The 18,147-nt window shown below is 42.4% G+C and overlaps 1 protein-coding gene across 1 annotated transcript in view; it reads left to right on the top strand.

Annotated features, from left to right (window-relative positions):
- The window catches only part of LOC124720272 (dnaJ homolog subfamily C member 11), a 135,017-nt gene extending 121,193 nt beyond the window's left edge, over nt 1-13,824 (top strand). The window contains exons 11-12 of the mRNA XM_047245589.1: nt 6,582-6,711; nt 13,524-13,824. Of these exons, the coding sequence (XP_047101545.1) occupies nt 6,582-6,711; nt 13,524-13,549 (156 nt within the window). The 3' untranslated portion in view covers nt 13,550-13,824. The remainder of the gene's footprint in view (nt 1-6,581; nt 6,712-13,523) is intronic.
- The last annotated feature ends 4,323 nt before the right edge of the window (nt 13,825-18,147 follow it).

Here is an 18,147-nt window from a genome sequence, read left to right on the forward strand (position 1 = left end):
TGTTGAGAGGCCAGACAAACATACGGTTCCTGAAGAGGGCAGCAGCCTTTTCAGTAGTTGCAGGGTAACAGTCTGGATGATTGACTGATCTGGCCTTGTAACACTAACCAAAACGGCCTTGCCGTGCTGGTACTGCGAACGGCTGAAAGCAAAGGGAAACTACGGCCGTAATTTTTCCCGAGGGCATGCAGCTTTACTGTATGGATAAATCATGATGGCGTCCTCTTGGGTAAAATATTCCGGAGGTAAAATAGTCCCCCATTCGGATCTCCGGGCGGGGACTACTCAGGAGGACGTCGTTATCAGGAGAAAGAAAACTGGCGTTCTACGGATCGGAGCGTGGATTGTCAGATACCTTAATCGGGCAGGTAGGTTAGAAAATTTAAAAAGGGAAATGGATAGGTTAAAGTTGGATATAGTGGGAATTAGTGAAGCTCGGTGGCAGGAGGAACAAGACTTTTGGTCAGGCGAATACGGTTATAAATACAAAAACAAATAGGGATAATGCAGGAGTAGGTTTAATAATGAATAAAACAATAGGAATGCGGGTAAGCTACTACAAACAGCGCAGCGAACGCATTGTTGTGGCCAAGATAGACACGAACCCCAAGCCTACGACAGTAGTACAAGTCTATATGCCAACTAGCTCTGCAGATGACGAAGAAATTGAAGAAATGTACGATGAAATAAAAGAATATATTCAGATAGTGAAGGGAGACGAAAATTTAATAGTCATGGGTGACTGGAATTCGGTAGTAGGAAAAGGGAGGGAAGTAAACGTAGTAGGTGAATATGGATTGGGGGTAAGAAATGAAAGACGAAGCCGCCTGATAGAATTTTGCACAGAGCACAACTTAATCATAGCTAACACTTGGTTCAAGAATCATGAAAGAAAGTTGTATACATGGAAGAAGCCTGGAGATACTGACAGGTTTCAGATAGATTATATAATGGTAAGACAGAGATTTAGGAACCAGGTTTTAAATTGTAAGACATTTCCAGGGGCAGACGTGGACTCTGACCACAATGTATTGGTTATGAACTGTAGGTTAAAACTGAAGAAACTGCAAAAAGATGGGAATTTGAGGAGATGGGACCTGGATAAACTGAAGAAACCAGAGGTTGTACAGAGTTTCAGGAAGAGCATAAAGGAACAATTGACGAGAATGGGGGAAAGAAATACAGTAGAAGAAGAATGGATAGCTTTGAGGGATGAAGTGGTGAAGGCAGCAGAGGATCAAGTAAGTAAAAAGACAAGGGCTAGTAGAAATCCTTGAGTGACAGAAGAAATATTGAATTTAATTGACGAAAGGAGAAAATATAAAAATGCAGTAAATGAAGCAGGCAAAAAGGAATACAGACGTCTCAAAAATGAGATCAACAGGACGTGCAAAATGGCTAAGCAGGCATGGCTAGAGGACAAATGTAAGGATGTAGAGGCTCATCTCACTAGAGGTAAGACAGATACTGCCTACAGGAAAATTAGAGAGACCTTTGGAGAAAAGAGAACCACCTGTATGAATATCAAGAGCTCAGATGGAAACCCAGTTCTAAGCAAAGAAGGGAAAGCAGAAAGGTTGAAGAAGTATATAGAGGGTCTATACAAGGGCGATGTACTTGAGGACAATATTATGGGATTGGAAGAGGATGTAGATGAAGATGAAATGGGAGATGTGATACTGCGTGAAGAGTTTGACAGAGCACTGAAAGACCTGAGTCGAAACAAGGCCCCGGGAGTAGACAACATTCCATTAGAACTACTGACAGCCTTGGGAGAGCCAGTCGTGACAAAACTCTACCATCTGGTGAGCAAGATGTATGAGACAGGCGAAATACCCTCAGACTTCAAGAAGAATATAATAATTCCAATCCCAAAAAAAAGCTGGTGTTGACAGATGTGAAAATTCCCGAACTATCAGTTTAATAAGTCACAGCTACAAAATACTAACCCGAATTCTTTGCAGACGAATGGAAAAACTGGTAGAAGCCGACCTTGGGGAAGATCAGTTTGGATTCCGTAGAAATATGGGAACACGTGAGGCAATACTGACCCTACGACTTATTTTAGAAGCTAGATTAAGAAAAGGCAAACTTACGTTTCTAGCATTTGTAGACTTAGAGAAAGCTTTTGACAATGTTGACTGGAATACTCTCTTTCAAATTCTGAAGTTGGCAGGAGTGAAATTCAGGGAGCGAAAGGCTATTTACAATTTCCACAAGAAACCAGATGGCAGTTATAAGAGTCGAGGGACACGAAAGGGAAGCAGTGGTTGGGAAGGGAGTGAGACAGGGTTGTAGCCTCTCCCTGATGTTGTTCAATCTGTATATTGAGCAAGCAGTAAAGGAAACAAAAGAAAAATTCAGAGTAGGTATTAAAATCCATGGAGAAGAAATAAAAACTTTGAGGTTCGCCGATGACATTGTAATTCTGTCAGAGACAGCAAAGGACTTGGAAGAGCAGTTGAACGGAATGGACAGTGTCTTGAAAGGAGGATAAAAGATGAACATCAACAAAAGCAAAACGAGGATAATGGAATGCAGTCGAATTAAGTCGGGTGATACTGACGGAATTAGATTAGGAAATGAGTCACTTGAGGTAGTAAAGGACTTTTGCTATTTGGGGAGCAAAATAACTGATGATGGTCGAAGTAGAGAGGATACAAAATGTAGACTGGCAATGGCAAGGAAAGCGTTTCTGAAGAAGAGGAATTTGTTAACATCGAGTATAGATTTAAGTGTCAGGAAGTCGTTTCTGAAAGTATTTGTATGGAGTGTAGCCATGTATGGAAGTGAAACACGGACAATAAATAGTTTGGACAAGAAGAGAATAGAAGCTTTCGAAATGTGGTGCTACAGGAGAATGCTGAAGATTAGATGGGTAGATCACATAACTAATGAGGAGATATTGAATAGAATTGGGGAGAAGAGGAGTTTGTGGCACAACTTGACTAGAAGAAGGGATCGGTTCGTAGGACATATTTCTGAGGCATCGAGGGATCACAAATTTAGCATTGGAAAGCAGCTTGGTGGGTAAAAATCGTAGAGAGAGACCAAGAGATGAATACACTAAGTAGATTCAGAAGAAATGCAGTAGGTACTGGGAGATGAAGCAGCTTGCACAGGATAGAGTAGCAAGGAGAGCTGCATCAAACCAGTCTCAGACTGAAGACCACAACAACAACAACATCTAAGTAATCTAAGAAATATGAAAACAGTTTAACAGCACATAACGTGCCATCTTTTCTTTTCTATCCCTGTACAGAATGTGGGGTTGTACTTTCTCACCACAAACACCTTTTAGTTTGACAAAGATATTGGCAATCCGTTTACAACTTGATAGGTAGTTGGTTGGATTTTGAAAATTTAAATGTTTTCGTATTTCTCAGATCATTCAGCTACAGAAATGAAATACTTTGACCAGTGTCAATCCATATCATTCATTATTAAAAACACACTGGCCTATGGGGTTACATTAAATTTCAACAGAAGTATAGACTTATTTTCACCAGGCTTCTTATTCCCTTCAATTTTCTTCAGATAGATGTAATCAGTGGCAAGTTTTGAGTAATATGTTAAGTTCCCTTGTTGCCATGTTCAAATCTGCTTCTCTCGCCAAAACACAAGAGAATTTGTAAATTCGTGTCACTAAAATTATAATGCAGTTGAAATTGTGACGGAATCGTAAAACAGCCACTAATGGAAAGACGAGTCAATAGTTTATGAAAATGCCCATTCTCGGTATAAAAAGAAAGTGAAATTTCCCCACGTGTGATTCCAAACCCACAGTAATTGTTGTTTCACCAGCTATCGATTCCCCTTAAATATTACATCATTTCATTGAAAACAGCCCGCATCTCGTGGTCGTGCGGTAGCGTTCTTGCTTCCCACGCCCGGGTTCCCGGGTTCGATTCCCGGCGGGGTCAGGGATTTTCTCTGCCTCGTGATGGCTGGGTGTTGTGTGCTGTCCTTAGGTTAGTTAGGTTTAAGTAGTTCTAAGTTCTAGGGGACTTATGACCACAGCAGTTGAGTCCCATAGTGCTCAGAGCCATTGAAAACAACTGTAGTTGCTCGAATATCGCAGTAGGTATGGAAGTTTGGCATATTAATCACATAGTGCAATAATCTCCTCTTTGCGTACTATCATTTGCCAAAATCTTGTTTCAGTATCTGAAACAATTTAGGATTACCATGAATTTTTTGAATAATTCATTCCGTCTTTATCACTGGTGTGTGAGTTCAGTATGAAGCATTTTGTATACAATCCATTTTCTCAATATTGGTGTTAGATAGCAATATCCTTTAAAGTTTAAGAAAAAAATCAATAAGTTAATTACATTTTATATACAGCAACATCTGACCTAACAAGCACCCAGCACAAATTCGTAGTGTCCTGTGTTGATCACTACAAGCTTTCCAAAATTCTTGCAGCAGTTTACTTAATCCCAAAATATTGCAATAAATATGATTGTTAAAGAAATGAAAGGCAGTTCATCATAAAGCTTATGAATGAAGCTATAAGATGTGTGAGTATCAAATTTTTTTACTGAATGGTTTCGTTACAGTTGTTTGAGAAAGAGTGCAGTTTGCCCGGCTTATGCATCCTGCCGTTCAGAGATGAGCCAGCCAGCTAGCTAGCTTCAGAGCTGAACCGTACACCTTGTGAGAGGTTCAGCACGCGAGGTAGCCATCGCCCCCACCTGCTAGACGGCAAGTGTAGCAATGCCATCTGGCAAACTTGCAAAGAACCTTACTCCGTGTGAGACAGGCCTACCAGAAAATGGCATTCACACTAGTTTTCAAGCACTACTTATTTTTCTAGCAGTAGCGTGCCGCCCTCGCACATTCATTCTCTCTCTCTCTCTCTCTCTCTCTCTCTCTCTCTCTCTCTCTCTCCCCCTCTCCCCCCCCCCCCCCCCCATCCTACCTCTCCCATGGCCGCAGAAAAACTTATTATCAATACTTGATTATCAAAACTGGTTGCCCAAGCTCATAGAGGAGAAAGTTGGTTGGGAGGGACACAAGGACGGGTTAGCGGGAAAGAGGCAGATCTGTGGACAGGTGAATTCACGGCCGCAGATGGAAAGAGTACAGGACGGTACAACAAAATGGATGTAGGCAGAGGAAGAGGGGGTGGGGAATGGTGGGGGAGAGAAGCATGAGGATGAAGAGGGAGGAAGGAAGAGGGGTAAAAGGGGGTATGGGAGAGAGGGAGAATGCTTGGTTGGGAGGAGGGGGGGGGGAGAGTGGTGGGAGAAGGCAGTGCAAAATTTGGAAAAACGATGGGTGGTGTGGATAGAGGAGAGAAGGGAAAAGGCGAGATGGCGCAGTGGGAACAGGCTTGCTGAGGCTGAGGCCAGGGGGATTGTGAGAGTGCAGGCTGTGTTAGAGAGAAAATTCCTGTCTGCGTAGCTCAGAGAAACTTGTGCCGGAAGGGAGTATCTAAATGGTCCGCGTAGTTTAGCAGCTGTCGAAGGCATTTTTGTTGTGGTGTGCAGAATATTTGGGAACTGGGTTGTCAAATTTGTGGTTTACCACAGTTTGGCGGTGGTCATTCGTGTGAGTAGTATTTGGTTACTTGCCGTGTCAATGTAACAGGTGCATTCAAAAAAATATTGAATTCATACTTTTGCGGGCTGGCACTAGTCCGATTTGTGCATTGTGTTAATGAATGTATCTGTACACTGATAGCCATATTGGATGTCTAGTCTGTCTTATTTCTCAAGAAGGTTACAAGTGGCAGTTATTGATTTATTTTAAAAATCGATCAGAGAATTTTGATTAAATTTTGCTACAAAAATGGAATAAAATGTAACAAAACTTTTAAAAATGTTGAATGTTGGACTTCATTCTAACACCATGAGTAGGGAACACTGCATAGCAGATCTGTCAGTTTGATGTGGTCTAAGTTACCTTTTACTGATCTTCTTCAAATACAGTTGTCTTTTTTGTTTTGTGAGCTTATCAACTTCGTGTCCAGGCAGGGTCATGCTGTAAGAAAGTTTCTCACTAGTTCCAGCTACTGAATAACAAATATGTCTGTGACAATAATTTGGTGTATTGTTTCAACTGTTTACATTAATTTTGAAGACAGGTTCAATTATCAGCAAGTCATAACTTCAAATACATCTTTCAGTAAATCTGACTACACCTAATTCAACTTAAGATCTGAGATTTACAATCTTTCCTTGTCGTGAGCATTTACATTGAAGTATGTCCGTCCTCTCTGAGGTGTTTATGACACCTTCAAGAGTGCCACGGAGACATAAACGCCCACGTTTAGCAAGTACTAATGTGCTCACTGTGCCATGCCTTGCCCCTGCTACATTATGTCACTGCATATCCACCATCTAAACAGACCACAATGCATTTTTTTCCACTACATGAAATGTTTATAAAAGACACGACCGCCTTCTGCCAGCGTAAATGTCCTCAGTGGAATAACCTATGTTATACTAAATCTATGTTTGTGACTGTGTGTAGGATAGTTTCCTGAAAGGCTTATGCTCTGATCATACACAGTATGTAATATGTGGAGGAAATGGGACACGTGTGGTCTGACAGGTTTGTGCGGTATCTTGCAGAGTCAGCTGCCCGGATTCTACGATCCGTGCCTGGGGGAGGAGAAGGCCCTGCGTGTGCAGTACACGTACCACGGGCTGCTGCACGAGGTTACTGTCGGGGATACTGAGTCTATCCGACTGCCCAAGCAAGGTAGGTGCAGGTTATTCATTCATTCGTGCATTGTGTTTCATAGCTGTCATCAAAGAGGAGAACCCTCAGATGTGGAACAAGTTGAGGTATGCACCGACATGAGACAAAGGTATCACAGAAGCTTAATGTGTATACCTTATTGGCAGCGAACTATTACTTTGCTGCTTCATCAAAAAGTGGAAAGCCCAGAATGGAATAACAATAATATCAGGAAAAAAAAAAAAATCCCAGAATTCCTGGTTAAAAATGCATATTTTCCCAGGGCAAAATGCACTTTTTCCAGGATGAAAATGCACTATACCTTGGGCGAAAGCACATTTTTTCCGTGTTAAGTGAAAATGTACTTTCCCGTGGAGCTGTAAAACTTACCAGTCCATTCTTACCATTCCATTGAGTGTTAAAGGTTTTATACAATGCTGTAGAACTTCGTGACACTTAATGAAAGGAAACCTAGCCAAAAAAAAAAGCGTTGGTAAAGATCTTTGATGTGTGGCAACATGTACACTGCTTGTTTTTGTATTATGGAAGTATAAATACTAATTTCATCAAAAACAGCATGACATTGAGATTTGCTTTTCTCAGTTAATCATAGCACACGTCACGTGATCTCGAGAGCTAGTAACAGCAGACATTCATAGTGTAGGAGATTTGATGTAATCAGTCAGTAGCAACATCACCGCTAAGAAGCAGGAGCACACAAATAGGAAAAATTAATGGTTTAAATTAATATACATACGTATAGCTACAAGAAACGCTAAGCTTTCACAAATGACATTAGTTGTCAAACATTTTTTGCTGCTCTTTTTCCAAGGGTGTGGTTAGGCAGAATCATAAGAGCACGGCTTAAATTGCAACAGCCAAATATTTCTGACAAGCACAATTATTCTGCAGTAGCAGGCTAAAGAAAAAAATTCCTTGTTAGAATATCGGTTCTTACCAATCAAAATTACAAAAATTTAACTGAAAACTTGACAGTTGAAAAATATCCAGACTTCTAAAAAATTCGCAGATTTTTCCCAGATCGAGAAATTCCCCAGTTTTTCCCTGGCCATATACACCGTGAATACAGAAGAGAGAGACGGATACTCACTACACAGTGCAGGCATCGAGTCGCAGATGCGCACGGTGGAAAAGACTGCTAAAATATTGCAATTTCGGTGAAAGTATTCTTCCGAAATAGAAACCGCACGCACATTCGCAGGGACTTGACTTGCACACATGTGGCCACAGTCTCCGGGTGCTGGGGCCCAATTGCTTAATTCTGTTCACACTTGTGCCATCTAAATTTGAGTAAACTAGTAAGGAAGCTGCTGCCTCCTCACTTTTACTCTAGAGGATGATTTTGTCGAGTGCAGATAAACTGCATGAAATGGTCCCTGAGAGCAGAAGGAGCAAAATACACTACTGGCAATGAAAAGAGCTGTACGTTTTGTGTGTTGAAATTTTCATGTGTAAATATGAAAATATTATAATCAATAAACCTCATATTCTGTATATAATTATTAATTACATGCTACATCATTTAACACCACGGACCTCGAATATGATATCAAGTAAATTTTCAACACCTCTGAACATTGAAAGCGTCTTAAAAAAGTTGAACTTTTTACAGCTGCTCAACAACGAATGCTTTTTTGTATTGTCAGAGTGAACTATAAACACAAATTTCTGATTGTTTAAGCAAGGGAGGGGTGTCGTAGTAGGCAACTGCAAACATTTTTCCATGTAGGCATTGACCATCTCATCTCACAGTGGAATAAATGTACTATCAGTTATAGCGATTACTTACAATTTTATAAATGTTTGGTGTCTGTTCTTTAAGAAATGTCCCAAAGAACAGACACCATGCATTCACATAATTGATTTACTTCGATAGGCGATGAGTTCACAACATTCAGTGCTGATGGAATTTACACTACTGGCCATTAAAATTGCTACACCACGAAGATGACGTGCTACAGACGCGAAATTTAACCGACAGGAAGAAAATGCTGTGATGTGCAAATGATTAGCTTTTCAGAGCATTCACACAAGGTTTGCGCCGGTGGCGACACCTACAATGTGCTACGTGAAGAAAGTTTCCAACCAATTTCTCATACACAAACAGCAGTTGACCGGCGTTGCCTGGTGAAACGTTGTTGTGAAGCCTTGTGTAAGGAGGAGAAATGTGTACCATCACATTTCCGACTTTGATAAAGGTCGGATTGTAGCCTATCGCGATTTCAGTTTATCTTATCGCGACATTGCTGCTCGCGTTGATTGAGATCCGATGACTGTTAGCAGAATATGAAATCGGTGGGTTCAGGAGGGTAATACGGAACGCCGTGCTGGATCCCAACGGCCTCGTATCACTAGCAGTCGAGATGACAGGCATCTTATCTGCACAGCTGTAATGGATCGTGCAGCCATGTCTCAATCCCCGAGTCAATAGATAGGGATGTTCACAAGACAACAACCATCTGCATGGACAGTTCGACGTTTTCAGCAGCACGGACTATCAGCTCAGAGACCGTGGCTGCGGTTACCCTTGATGCTGCATCAAAGACAGGAGCGCCTGCGATGGTGTACTCAACGATGAACCTGGGTGCACGAATGGCAAAACGTCATTTTTTGGCATGAATCCAGGTTCTGTTTACAGTATCATGATGGTCGAATCCGTATTTGGCGACATCGCGGTGAACGAACATTGGAAGCGTATATTCGTCATCGCCATACTGGCGTATCACCCGGCGTGATGGTACGGGGTGCCATTGGGTGCACGTCTCTGTCACCTCTTGTTCGCATTGACGGCACTTTGAACAGTGGACATTACCATTTCAGATGTGTTACGACCCGTGGCTCTACCCTTCATTCGATCCCTGCAAAACCCTTCATTTCGGCAGGATAATGCACGACCGCATGTTGCAGGTCCTGTATGGGCCTTTCTGGATACAGGAAATGTTAGACTGTTGCCCTGCCTAACACATTCTCCAGATGTCTCACCAATTGAAAATGTCTGGTCAGTGGTGGCCGAGCAATTGGGTCGCCACAGTACACCAGTCACTACTCTTGATGAACTGTGGTATCGTGTTGAAGCTGCATGGGCAGCTGTACCAGTACACGCCATCCAAGCCTGTGCTAGTGTTTTGCTCTACACAGAAGAGGGCAGTGAGCTGGAACTCCATTATCTGCAGTAGGCTCATTACCCTCCATACCACTAAAGGCCCATCTCCTAGCAGCGTCACCCACAGAAAGAGCGGGTACATCATGCCTGTGAGGTGTCGTGGAATGGCGGGCGGTCGCCAGTATCCCCACCCGCAGATTGAGGCCGAGCTGGTGTCGACAGACCACTGCCACCGCACCGTGGGTATTCTCTGCAGATCACAGGTGGGTGTCGTGCACGTTGACGATACTGCCCCTCGTAAAGGTAGCCTACTCTGCGAATAGGAGGGATGACGAGAAATCCCAGCACCTCCGTGGTCCGTGTGACGAACAGTCCACAGAACTGTGACTGCGGAGCCGAGTCTGTAAGTAACGAGGCCTGCACGTGTTGTAAGTGGTATCCGTAGTGGCAGATCTTGTGGAGAACGTTCCACACGTTCATCTAGCATACCACGTGCTTGCAGCCCACCCGACTGGTGTCGATATCGTGCTCATACGGACCTGAAAAGACTTCGTATGCAGGGGCAACACATGCAACAGTCACCTGGCTGGAATCTTTGGCTGTCTGACTGCAATGAAAAATGGCTATCTCAACCTCTTTAACTTTTGCCAGTTCGGAGCTTTTTGTGTGTGTGCGGGGGGGCTGGAGTTCCAGTCTGCTCAGGAGTTACTGTCGAATCAGGTCAGTGATTCTATCCCCAGGAGATGATGCCAGTGACCGTAGTGCTGCAGCAGGTTGTAACAAGCAGGTATATCCGTTGACTTGCATGTAGTTCATTTCGGTCGACTCCTGCCTACCCCCAATTGGTGTCTGCATCCGCAGGCACCTGAGTGTCAAATGAGTGTGTGGACACAGAGGCCCCGTTGCCACCTTCTGCATTGAAGTACAGTGCTGGCAGCAATCTGTGATGTGGTGTTGTCAGAAGACTGCCAGTTTTCTGTGGCGAGCAGCATCAAGTTCGTCAAGTTAGAGGTCGCCATTTCGAGTGCACCTTCGGCTCGTTCGTAGACTGTGCCGGAGCTTCTAGAACGTAGATTCACTACAGTATCATAATCGTGAACTCCAGTGTTAGTACTGCGAATGCTATTGATCCCAGTGATAAACATGTGATGAGAGCTGGGTCATTTAAAGGGAGATAGCACGAGGCTCAGTTTGTAACAACCGTACGTGTCATCTTTATTCTGCTACAGTCACTTAACGGCCCGTTGACTGCCGCATCAATTTCATACTGTGTGTTGTCGTGAAAGAGATGCAGTTCAATGTGACAGAGATACAGTTCGATGCGACACGTCTCCCGAACTGAGGAATATGCTCGTCTCACTTTCTGCCAAACACATCGTAATGTAATATATAAGAAACTATCGGCCTCGATTTCTTATATATTAGATTGCTGACTGGGCTGCAATGTCGAAAGTACAAATATCATAATGTGTCGACGACCTGATCCACTCGTGACGTACTGTCTCGCTTCCTGCTTCCACCTTGTAGTGTTACCTTTTATTATCTTCTCCTCATTAGCTGTTGAAACAACATCGCTTTGTAATGTAAGTTTAATTTTCACCAAAAGCACATTCACCACATCGTTCAAAAATACACGTCTTTCGTATCAAGACAAGAGAGAGAGACGTCCATTAGTTCTTAAAAACAAAAAACCTACGCAAAAGTAAAAAAAAGAACAAAATTATTTATAAAATCGGTCGCTGGCGCAGCGCTCTTCTGTGTGTGCGATCGTAAATTATAACTTTGCGGAAGTCAAAATACCATTACAATGCCTCCTCTACTGACACTCTCCGCAAGCGAGCGTGGCAGTATGAGAAAATAAGAAATTTACATATTACAAAAAATATTTCTGAGCACAATGCTCTTTGCATATCAGTCTTTGTATACAGTCTTTTTGGTGTGTATCTTCTTTAGGAGTCGTAACATTAATGTCTTTGAATTGCAGCGTATTATCGTTGCTTAGCACAGCGTTTGAATTCAGTTTACATGATTCGTGTTTACAATGGAATTAATTCGAACAATAAATGTTTCTATTATATTTCTCCAATGTCTTTAAACGTAGTATCTGATTCTGAGTGTGTGTGTACTGCCTGGATCTCTTGCGTGTGACTTGAAGAAAATCCAAAGTTTGTTCAATGTGTCAACACGAAATTGTGATCTCCAGCAGTCGAATTTTGGTGGCGTCTACCGGGGTATAAATGGTCAATGAGGGCACAGGAAACACCCCACTGCCTACGACAGGTGATGAGCTTGTCTTTTACACCAACCTGAAGACCTGCCGGCTTCCACAACACCATACACTTCAAAGCATATTGACACTACGTAAATATTGCTTGACCAGTGTTCCATCACGTTGGTTTCTTCTTTGAATTTTCAGTTCCATTTATATGAATCATGTGCTACATGCACAAGTCCTTTGCAGCTCATTAACATCTCCTTAAAATACATTTCTTGATATAGTAAGTACATAAATATACAAATATTCACAATTAATAATTACATGAGATAGTTACATTGTTGTCATATACTACATATACAGAATTAAATGAAAAATATAGTCAATTTTTTACGTTGCATTCAATATCATTGTGCTGACATGTGAATTACATTACATTCGGATTGAAATATACATTTTATTTGTTAGCTCTCTCTCTCTCTTTTTTTTTTCGTTACACTTGCAACATTTGAAGATAATTGTGGCAACTCGCTAGAATATTCAACTTAAAATTCATCTTGCACCCTGGAATAAAATTTACACTTATTTCAAGCTTCAAGACAGCCCTCTGTAGGAGGATAGGTTCATGTGATGGTTGCTAACTACTTCATAAATACTAGTAAAGTCATCTCCTACCGTGGACTACACAAAATAAAATACATGTTAACTTAATATAATGTAAAAGTTTCTATACCTAATACCGTTTCTAAGTGTGGTGTCCCCACTATTGCTGTTTCTAAGAGTGGTACCCCTCTATTACCGTTTCTAAGAGCGGTGCCCCTCTAAATATCTTAGGATCCTACAAGTATGTACATCATTGTGGTATTTATTAAATCGGTCGCTGGCGCAGCGCTCTTCTGCATGCTCGATCGTAAATTATAACTTTGCGGAAGTCAAAGTACCATTACAACCTCCGTCTCTGACACAACTTGAGTTTGCTTGTGGCAGTGTGGATGAGTTTTAATAAAATTTTCTAATTTTTATTCATTGCTATTCTACATCTTAAAAGTTGCAATAGTTAGGTGAGGAATTTAGCGGACTACGAAATAAGGATGTAGACAGCGTAACGTGTGGAAGTTGAAGTTTAGGTCGGTTCAGGGAGTGTGCACGGGTAGGTGAAATGGTTAATGTGACCACTCACAGTAAGTGAGAAATCCAGTTTCGAGTTCCGGCACAAATTTTCGGGTGTCGCTATTGGGTAGTAGATTTATACTTAATAAAGCTCACATTGAATTCGCAGTCAGCAAATTAATTTTGATAGTGAAAAACTAATTGTGTAACTTTTTTCAAGTTATAATGGAGACTTTGAGTATCTTTAACAAATGGCAATACTGTCGTTTGTGTGTTATGGGATTCACGGCAACTGCAAAAGGAAACAGACTCCGTACTGTAGTCGCATTCTCAGTTTGACAGTGTAAAGTGGGAGTATCTGTCGCAGCTCCTCTCTCGTTGCAGCCCACCGCCTCAACCCGACCACCTGACGGCGGTCCCCGTCGTAGTGCCCGTAGTGCGGCGCGCCGGCAGCTCAGCGGCCCGGCCCGGGGGAGTGCGGCTGCAGCTGCGGGTGCCGACCGTACTCAGGGTGCCGCTCTCCACCTGGCGGGCGCCTGCCTCCGCGCCAGTTTTGCAGACCTCTCGTACTGCGTAGTCTGCCGCAGCTCGTCTCGAGCTCATTGTAAATAAGGGAACCTCTCCCGCACTGTCATTCTGATAGCGGTTTCGAAATAAATAAAAAGTGAATGTTTATTTTCTGTGACACAATGACACCTTTATTTATTTATTTTCCTACTGTACCTTACATTCACCTTTACGGGAAAGAGAACTCGTCGGAAAGTGCTACGTATAGACGGCTGATCGCGGCACTGGTAAGAGGAATAGTTAATATTTTGATAAGAAAGCTATCACTTCGACTGATTGGCTGTGACTGGGTGTAGACATAATATTTGGCTGCTGTAAATAAATTTTCAGTGTCTCCTACACTTGTGCCGTCACATAGATGGCGGCACTGGTAAGAGGAATTGTTAATATTTTGATAAGAAAGTTATCAGTTCAACTGATTGGCTGTGACTGGGTGTAGACGTAATATTTGACTGCAATAAATAAATTCTCGGTGTTTCCTACGTGGGCTAGTCACTCTAAGCTCATTACTGGAGACACTCGGTGAATATGGGGTTACCGGTTGCAACAAAAGTGGTGGTAGGCTGGTGATAATATGGAAACTCTGTTAACTTGAGGACACCACCACAAAAAATGTTGGTTTTCTAAAGAGATGAACTGGTATATCGTGTAACTGGATAATGTGGGCTTCCGTATCTCATTTGAAGAAACAGACCACCTCTTCGTCGCTTGTTCAGTCTATCCAGCACTGTTCCTGTCTTCCACGAGATTTTGTAAGTTTGTGTTCTATTCTTGTCTGAACTGTGTATCATTCCTGTTTCACTTCTGTACAAGGCTACACTCCACAGAAATACTTTCCAAAACACTTCGTAACATACAAATTCGTATTCAGTATTAACAAATTTCTCTTCTTCAGAAAGCACTTCTTGCTGTTACCAGTCTGCATTTTATATTCTCTGTACTTCAGCCATTGTCAGTTATTCTACTAACCAAATAGCAGAACCCATCTGCTACTTTTGTAGTTCCTAATCTAAATCCCTCAGTGTCCCCTGATTTAATTTGACTACATGCCATTAGCCGTGTTTTACTTTTGTCAATTCTCGTCTTCTACCATCTTTTCAAAATATCACCTGTTCAAGTGCTCTCTTCTATATCCTTTGCAGGGTCTGACATAAATACAATGATGTCAGCAAACCTTAATTCTTTTATATTTTTTCTTCACGAACATTCATTCCCATCTTAAATTTCTCCTTACTTTCCTCTGCGGCCTACTCTATTTACAGTCCGAATAATACTGATTATATGCTGCAACCCTGTCCCACTCCCTTCTGATCTGTGGATTTCCCTTCAAGCCCTTCGACTTTCTACAACTGCAGTCTGCTTTCTGTAGAAATTGTGAATAATGTTTTGCTACCTTCAGCAATAAGTGACATACATTAAAAATTAAATCAGTTTCATTTACAAAAAAATTGCTTTTAAAAAACAAAGTGGGCAGGGATACTTCACATCGTAACAAGGTACTCGAAATTGATTTAGCACCGTTACTGGAGCTCTGTGGACAGGTAAGAAATTTTTTAGTAATCTTTTTAGACGACATCTGGTACATAGAGAATGTCCGGTGAGTGCGGTCGGGGAAGAGACGTGTCGGCGACAGAGCTGGCCGAGTGCAGAGCGTATCGGCCCAGGAGAGTCGGTCCGAGCTCTGTGGTGTGCCAGTGGCTCGGGCGATTACTTGGGGCAGCGACTGCAGAGCCCGCAGTAACCTGGCCGGTCAGTATATCTCCGCAGAGCATTGCCGACTCGCAGAGGGTTATGAACTCACGGTGTCCATCCACTTGAGAGGCCTTCCTCTTTTCCTGATCTTTGGTTTTCTTCTTTCTTATGTTCTCTTTGTGTCAACTTGAAACCCGTGAAAGAACTGACCTTATAGAGTTATTTGGCCAGCAGGTGCGGCAACCTGGTGGGATTGTGGCTGTGCACCCCGGTGCCCATGTTTTGGTCGTGTCAGTTCTGTGACATCCTCCATTTACCGTAGAAATCACTGACGACAGCTTAAATCTCTTCCAGAGGAGACGTATTCTGGCAGCTTCGTGGAGTTCCGCCATCAAGAAACCCTGAAATAGCTGCAAAACGAGTTCAAGAGCTTGATTTTGCACCCTCTGTAGGTGTTTCGTACGAGTATCATCTGCGTTTCCCCAGATGACAGCTGTGTACTCCAAAATCGGGTGCAGTAGCATCTCGCATTGATTGGCCTCGAGATCCTGTGGGAGTGTGGAGTCGGTTTTGGCTGTGGGCGGAGCCAGTAATGCCCCCCGCTCCCCGCGTCCTAGCCCCCACAGCTCGTTTCTTCAGTTCTTTGACACGTCGATGTCAAATACGAAACCTGTCAGGAATGACTCCTAGATATTCGGCTGCACTTCTCCACTGCACAGCCCGACTGGGATGTCTTACCTGCCTCGTGACCACGGGGACTAGGCATCTCGCCACGAGTGCTCGGCTCTTCGTCAAATTGAAGGCGGCCTCCAATTTACTGCCAATAACACTGTGTCATTGCTGGTAGTGAACTCGATGAGTTCGGGCTAGCGGCTGCTTCCCTCGAGCATTGTCAATTCTTCTGTTGAGCACGTGGGCGCATCTGTTAGCGCACTGCTGAATTGACCGCAGCCTGTTGTGAGATGCAGAAACTACTCCCACCAATAATGTTGACTTCTGTGGATTATTTGCTGCGGGCCATCACACATCCATTTCTTGTGCCAATCTCTTCATCTCAGAGTAGCACTTTCATAACGTTTCCTCATATTCCGATCTCTTGTCTTCCTCAACAGTGTCACCCTGTACAACACAACCTATAATCCTGTCCCTTCTTATCTCTATTTCCAAACCTTTCTTTCTTCGTCAGTTGTCTTATCAGTCCACTTTATTATCAGCATTGTTCTATAGAACCACATCTCCAACACTTATATTCTTTTCTGTTGCAGTTTTTCCACAGTCAGTGTTTCACTAGCATACAATGCTGCACTCCAAACATACATTCTCAGAAATTTCTTCTTCAGATTAAGGCAGGGAATGCCTTCTTTCTCCCATGCCAGTCTGCTTTTTATGTGCTCCTTGCTTCACCTGCCATGTTAAGTTTCTTACAAGGTAGCAGAATTCCTTAATTTCATCTACTTCATGGTTACCAATTTTGATGTTTACCATTAGTCTTCACTGCTGCTACTCCACATTACATCATCTTCTGACGGTTTACACCCAATCCACACTGTGTACTCATTAGACTGTTCATTCCAGTCATCACATCCTGTAATTATTCTTTACTTCCCAGTGTCATCAGCAAATATTATGACTGGTATTCTTCCACTCTGAATTTTAATCCCACTCTTTCACTTTTCTTTTATTTCAGTCATTGCTGCTTTGATGCATAGTTTGAACAGTAGGCACAAAAGACTGCGCCCCTGTCTTATTCCCTTTTTAATCCAAGCAATTCATGTTTTGTTTCCATTCTTATTGTTCACTCTTGGTTCGTGTAGATATTGTACATTATCCATATTTCCCTATACCTCACTCCTATATTTGTCAGAATTTCAAACCTCTTGCAACGTTTTACACTGGCAAATGCTTTTTTCAGATCAACAGATCCTCAATTTTCTTTTCTTGTCAGCACTTGGATCTATGAGCAGATAAATTGATTTTGCAATAGTTCTCGTCCTTGTCTACCTTTCTGTCTTCAGTATTGCATGCTTCATATTAATGGAAGTATTTCCTCTGTTACCCAAGCATTCACTATTACCTTTCTTGTGCCAATTTTTGTCTAGCCAACTTCTGTGATTGTCTATCTTAGTGATGGCCAGTCTTCTTCAGCTGAAGTGCCTACCATGATGTTCCCTATCACATTATCTACAAGCTCAGAAAACATCAAACTTGTCTCGTCATTCCTTAGTATTTCAGTATCCACTTCTTTCTGTATTGAGCCTTCTGCACAACTCTCGTTAAATTGTCCAGATAGAACCTTCCCCCATTCCCCAGTCTTTTCCAAATGTACCTCCGTACAGAACTAAATTAGCCTTTCTTCTCTCATTCCTACTATTATCCCATAAACTTTTCTTCTACTACTTCCCTACTACCTACTGCAACGAATTGCGCGCTATTCAATCACTTCCTGTTGGGCTTGAAGTGTAGCCATATTTACCTGTCCTGATACGCTTCCAGTAGCTGCACTTCCACTGAATCTGGCTGAAAAGTGGTTGCCTAAAGTAGGCTATTTTAAATGAGGTCCATGCCAGGTTTGCGGTTGAAACACTTTGACTGCACAACCTACAGTTTATGGCCATATCAGGTCTCATTTATTATAATTTATACACAGATAAACAGCTAGCCACATGTTACACTCATTTGATATCGTGTAACGTGGTTATTCGAGTACAGTAACCTAACCTAGAAGTGATCTAAGTTCATGTGTGGCAGA

The sequence above is a fragment of the Schistocerca piceifrons genome, chromosome 11 (assembly GCF_021461385.2).
Source record: "Schistocerca piceifrons isolate TAMUIC-IGC-003096 chromosome 11, iqSchPice1.1, whole genome shotgun sequence".
In the NCBI taxonomy this organism is placed as follows: Eukaryota; Metazoa; Arthropoda; class Insecta; order Orthoptera; family Acrididae; genus Schistocerca; species Schistocerca piceifrons.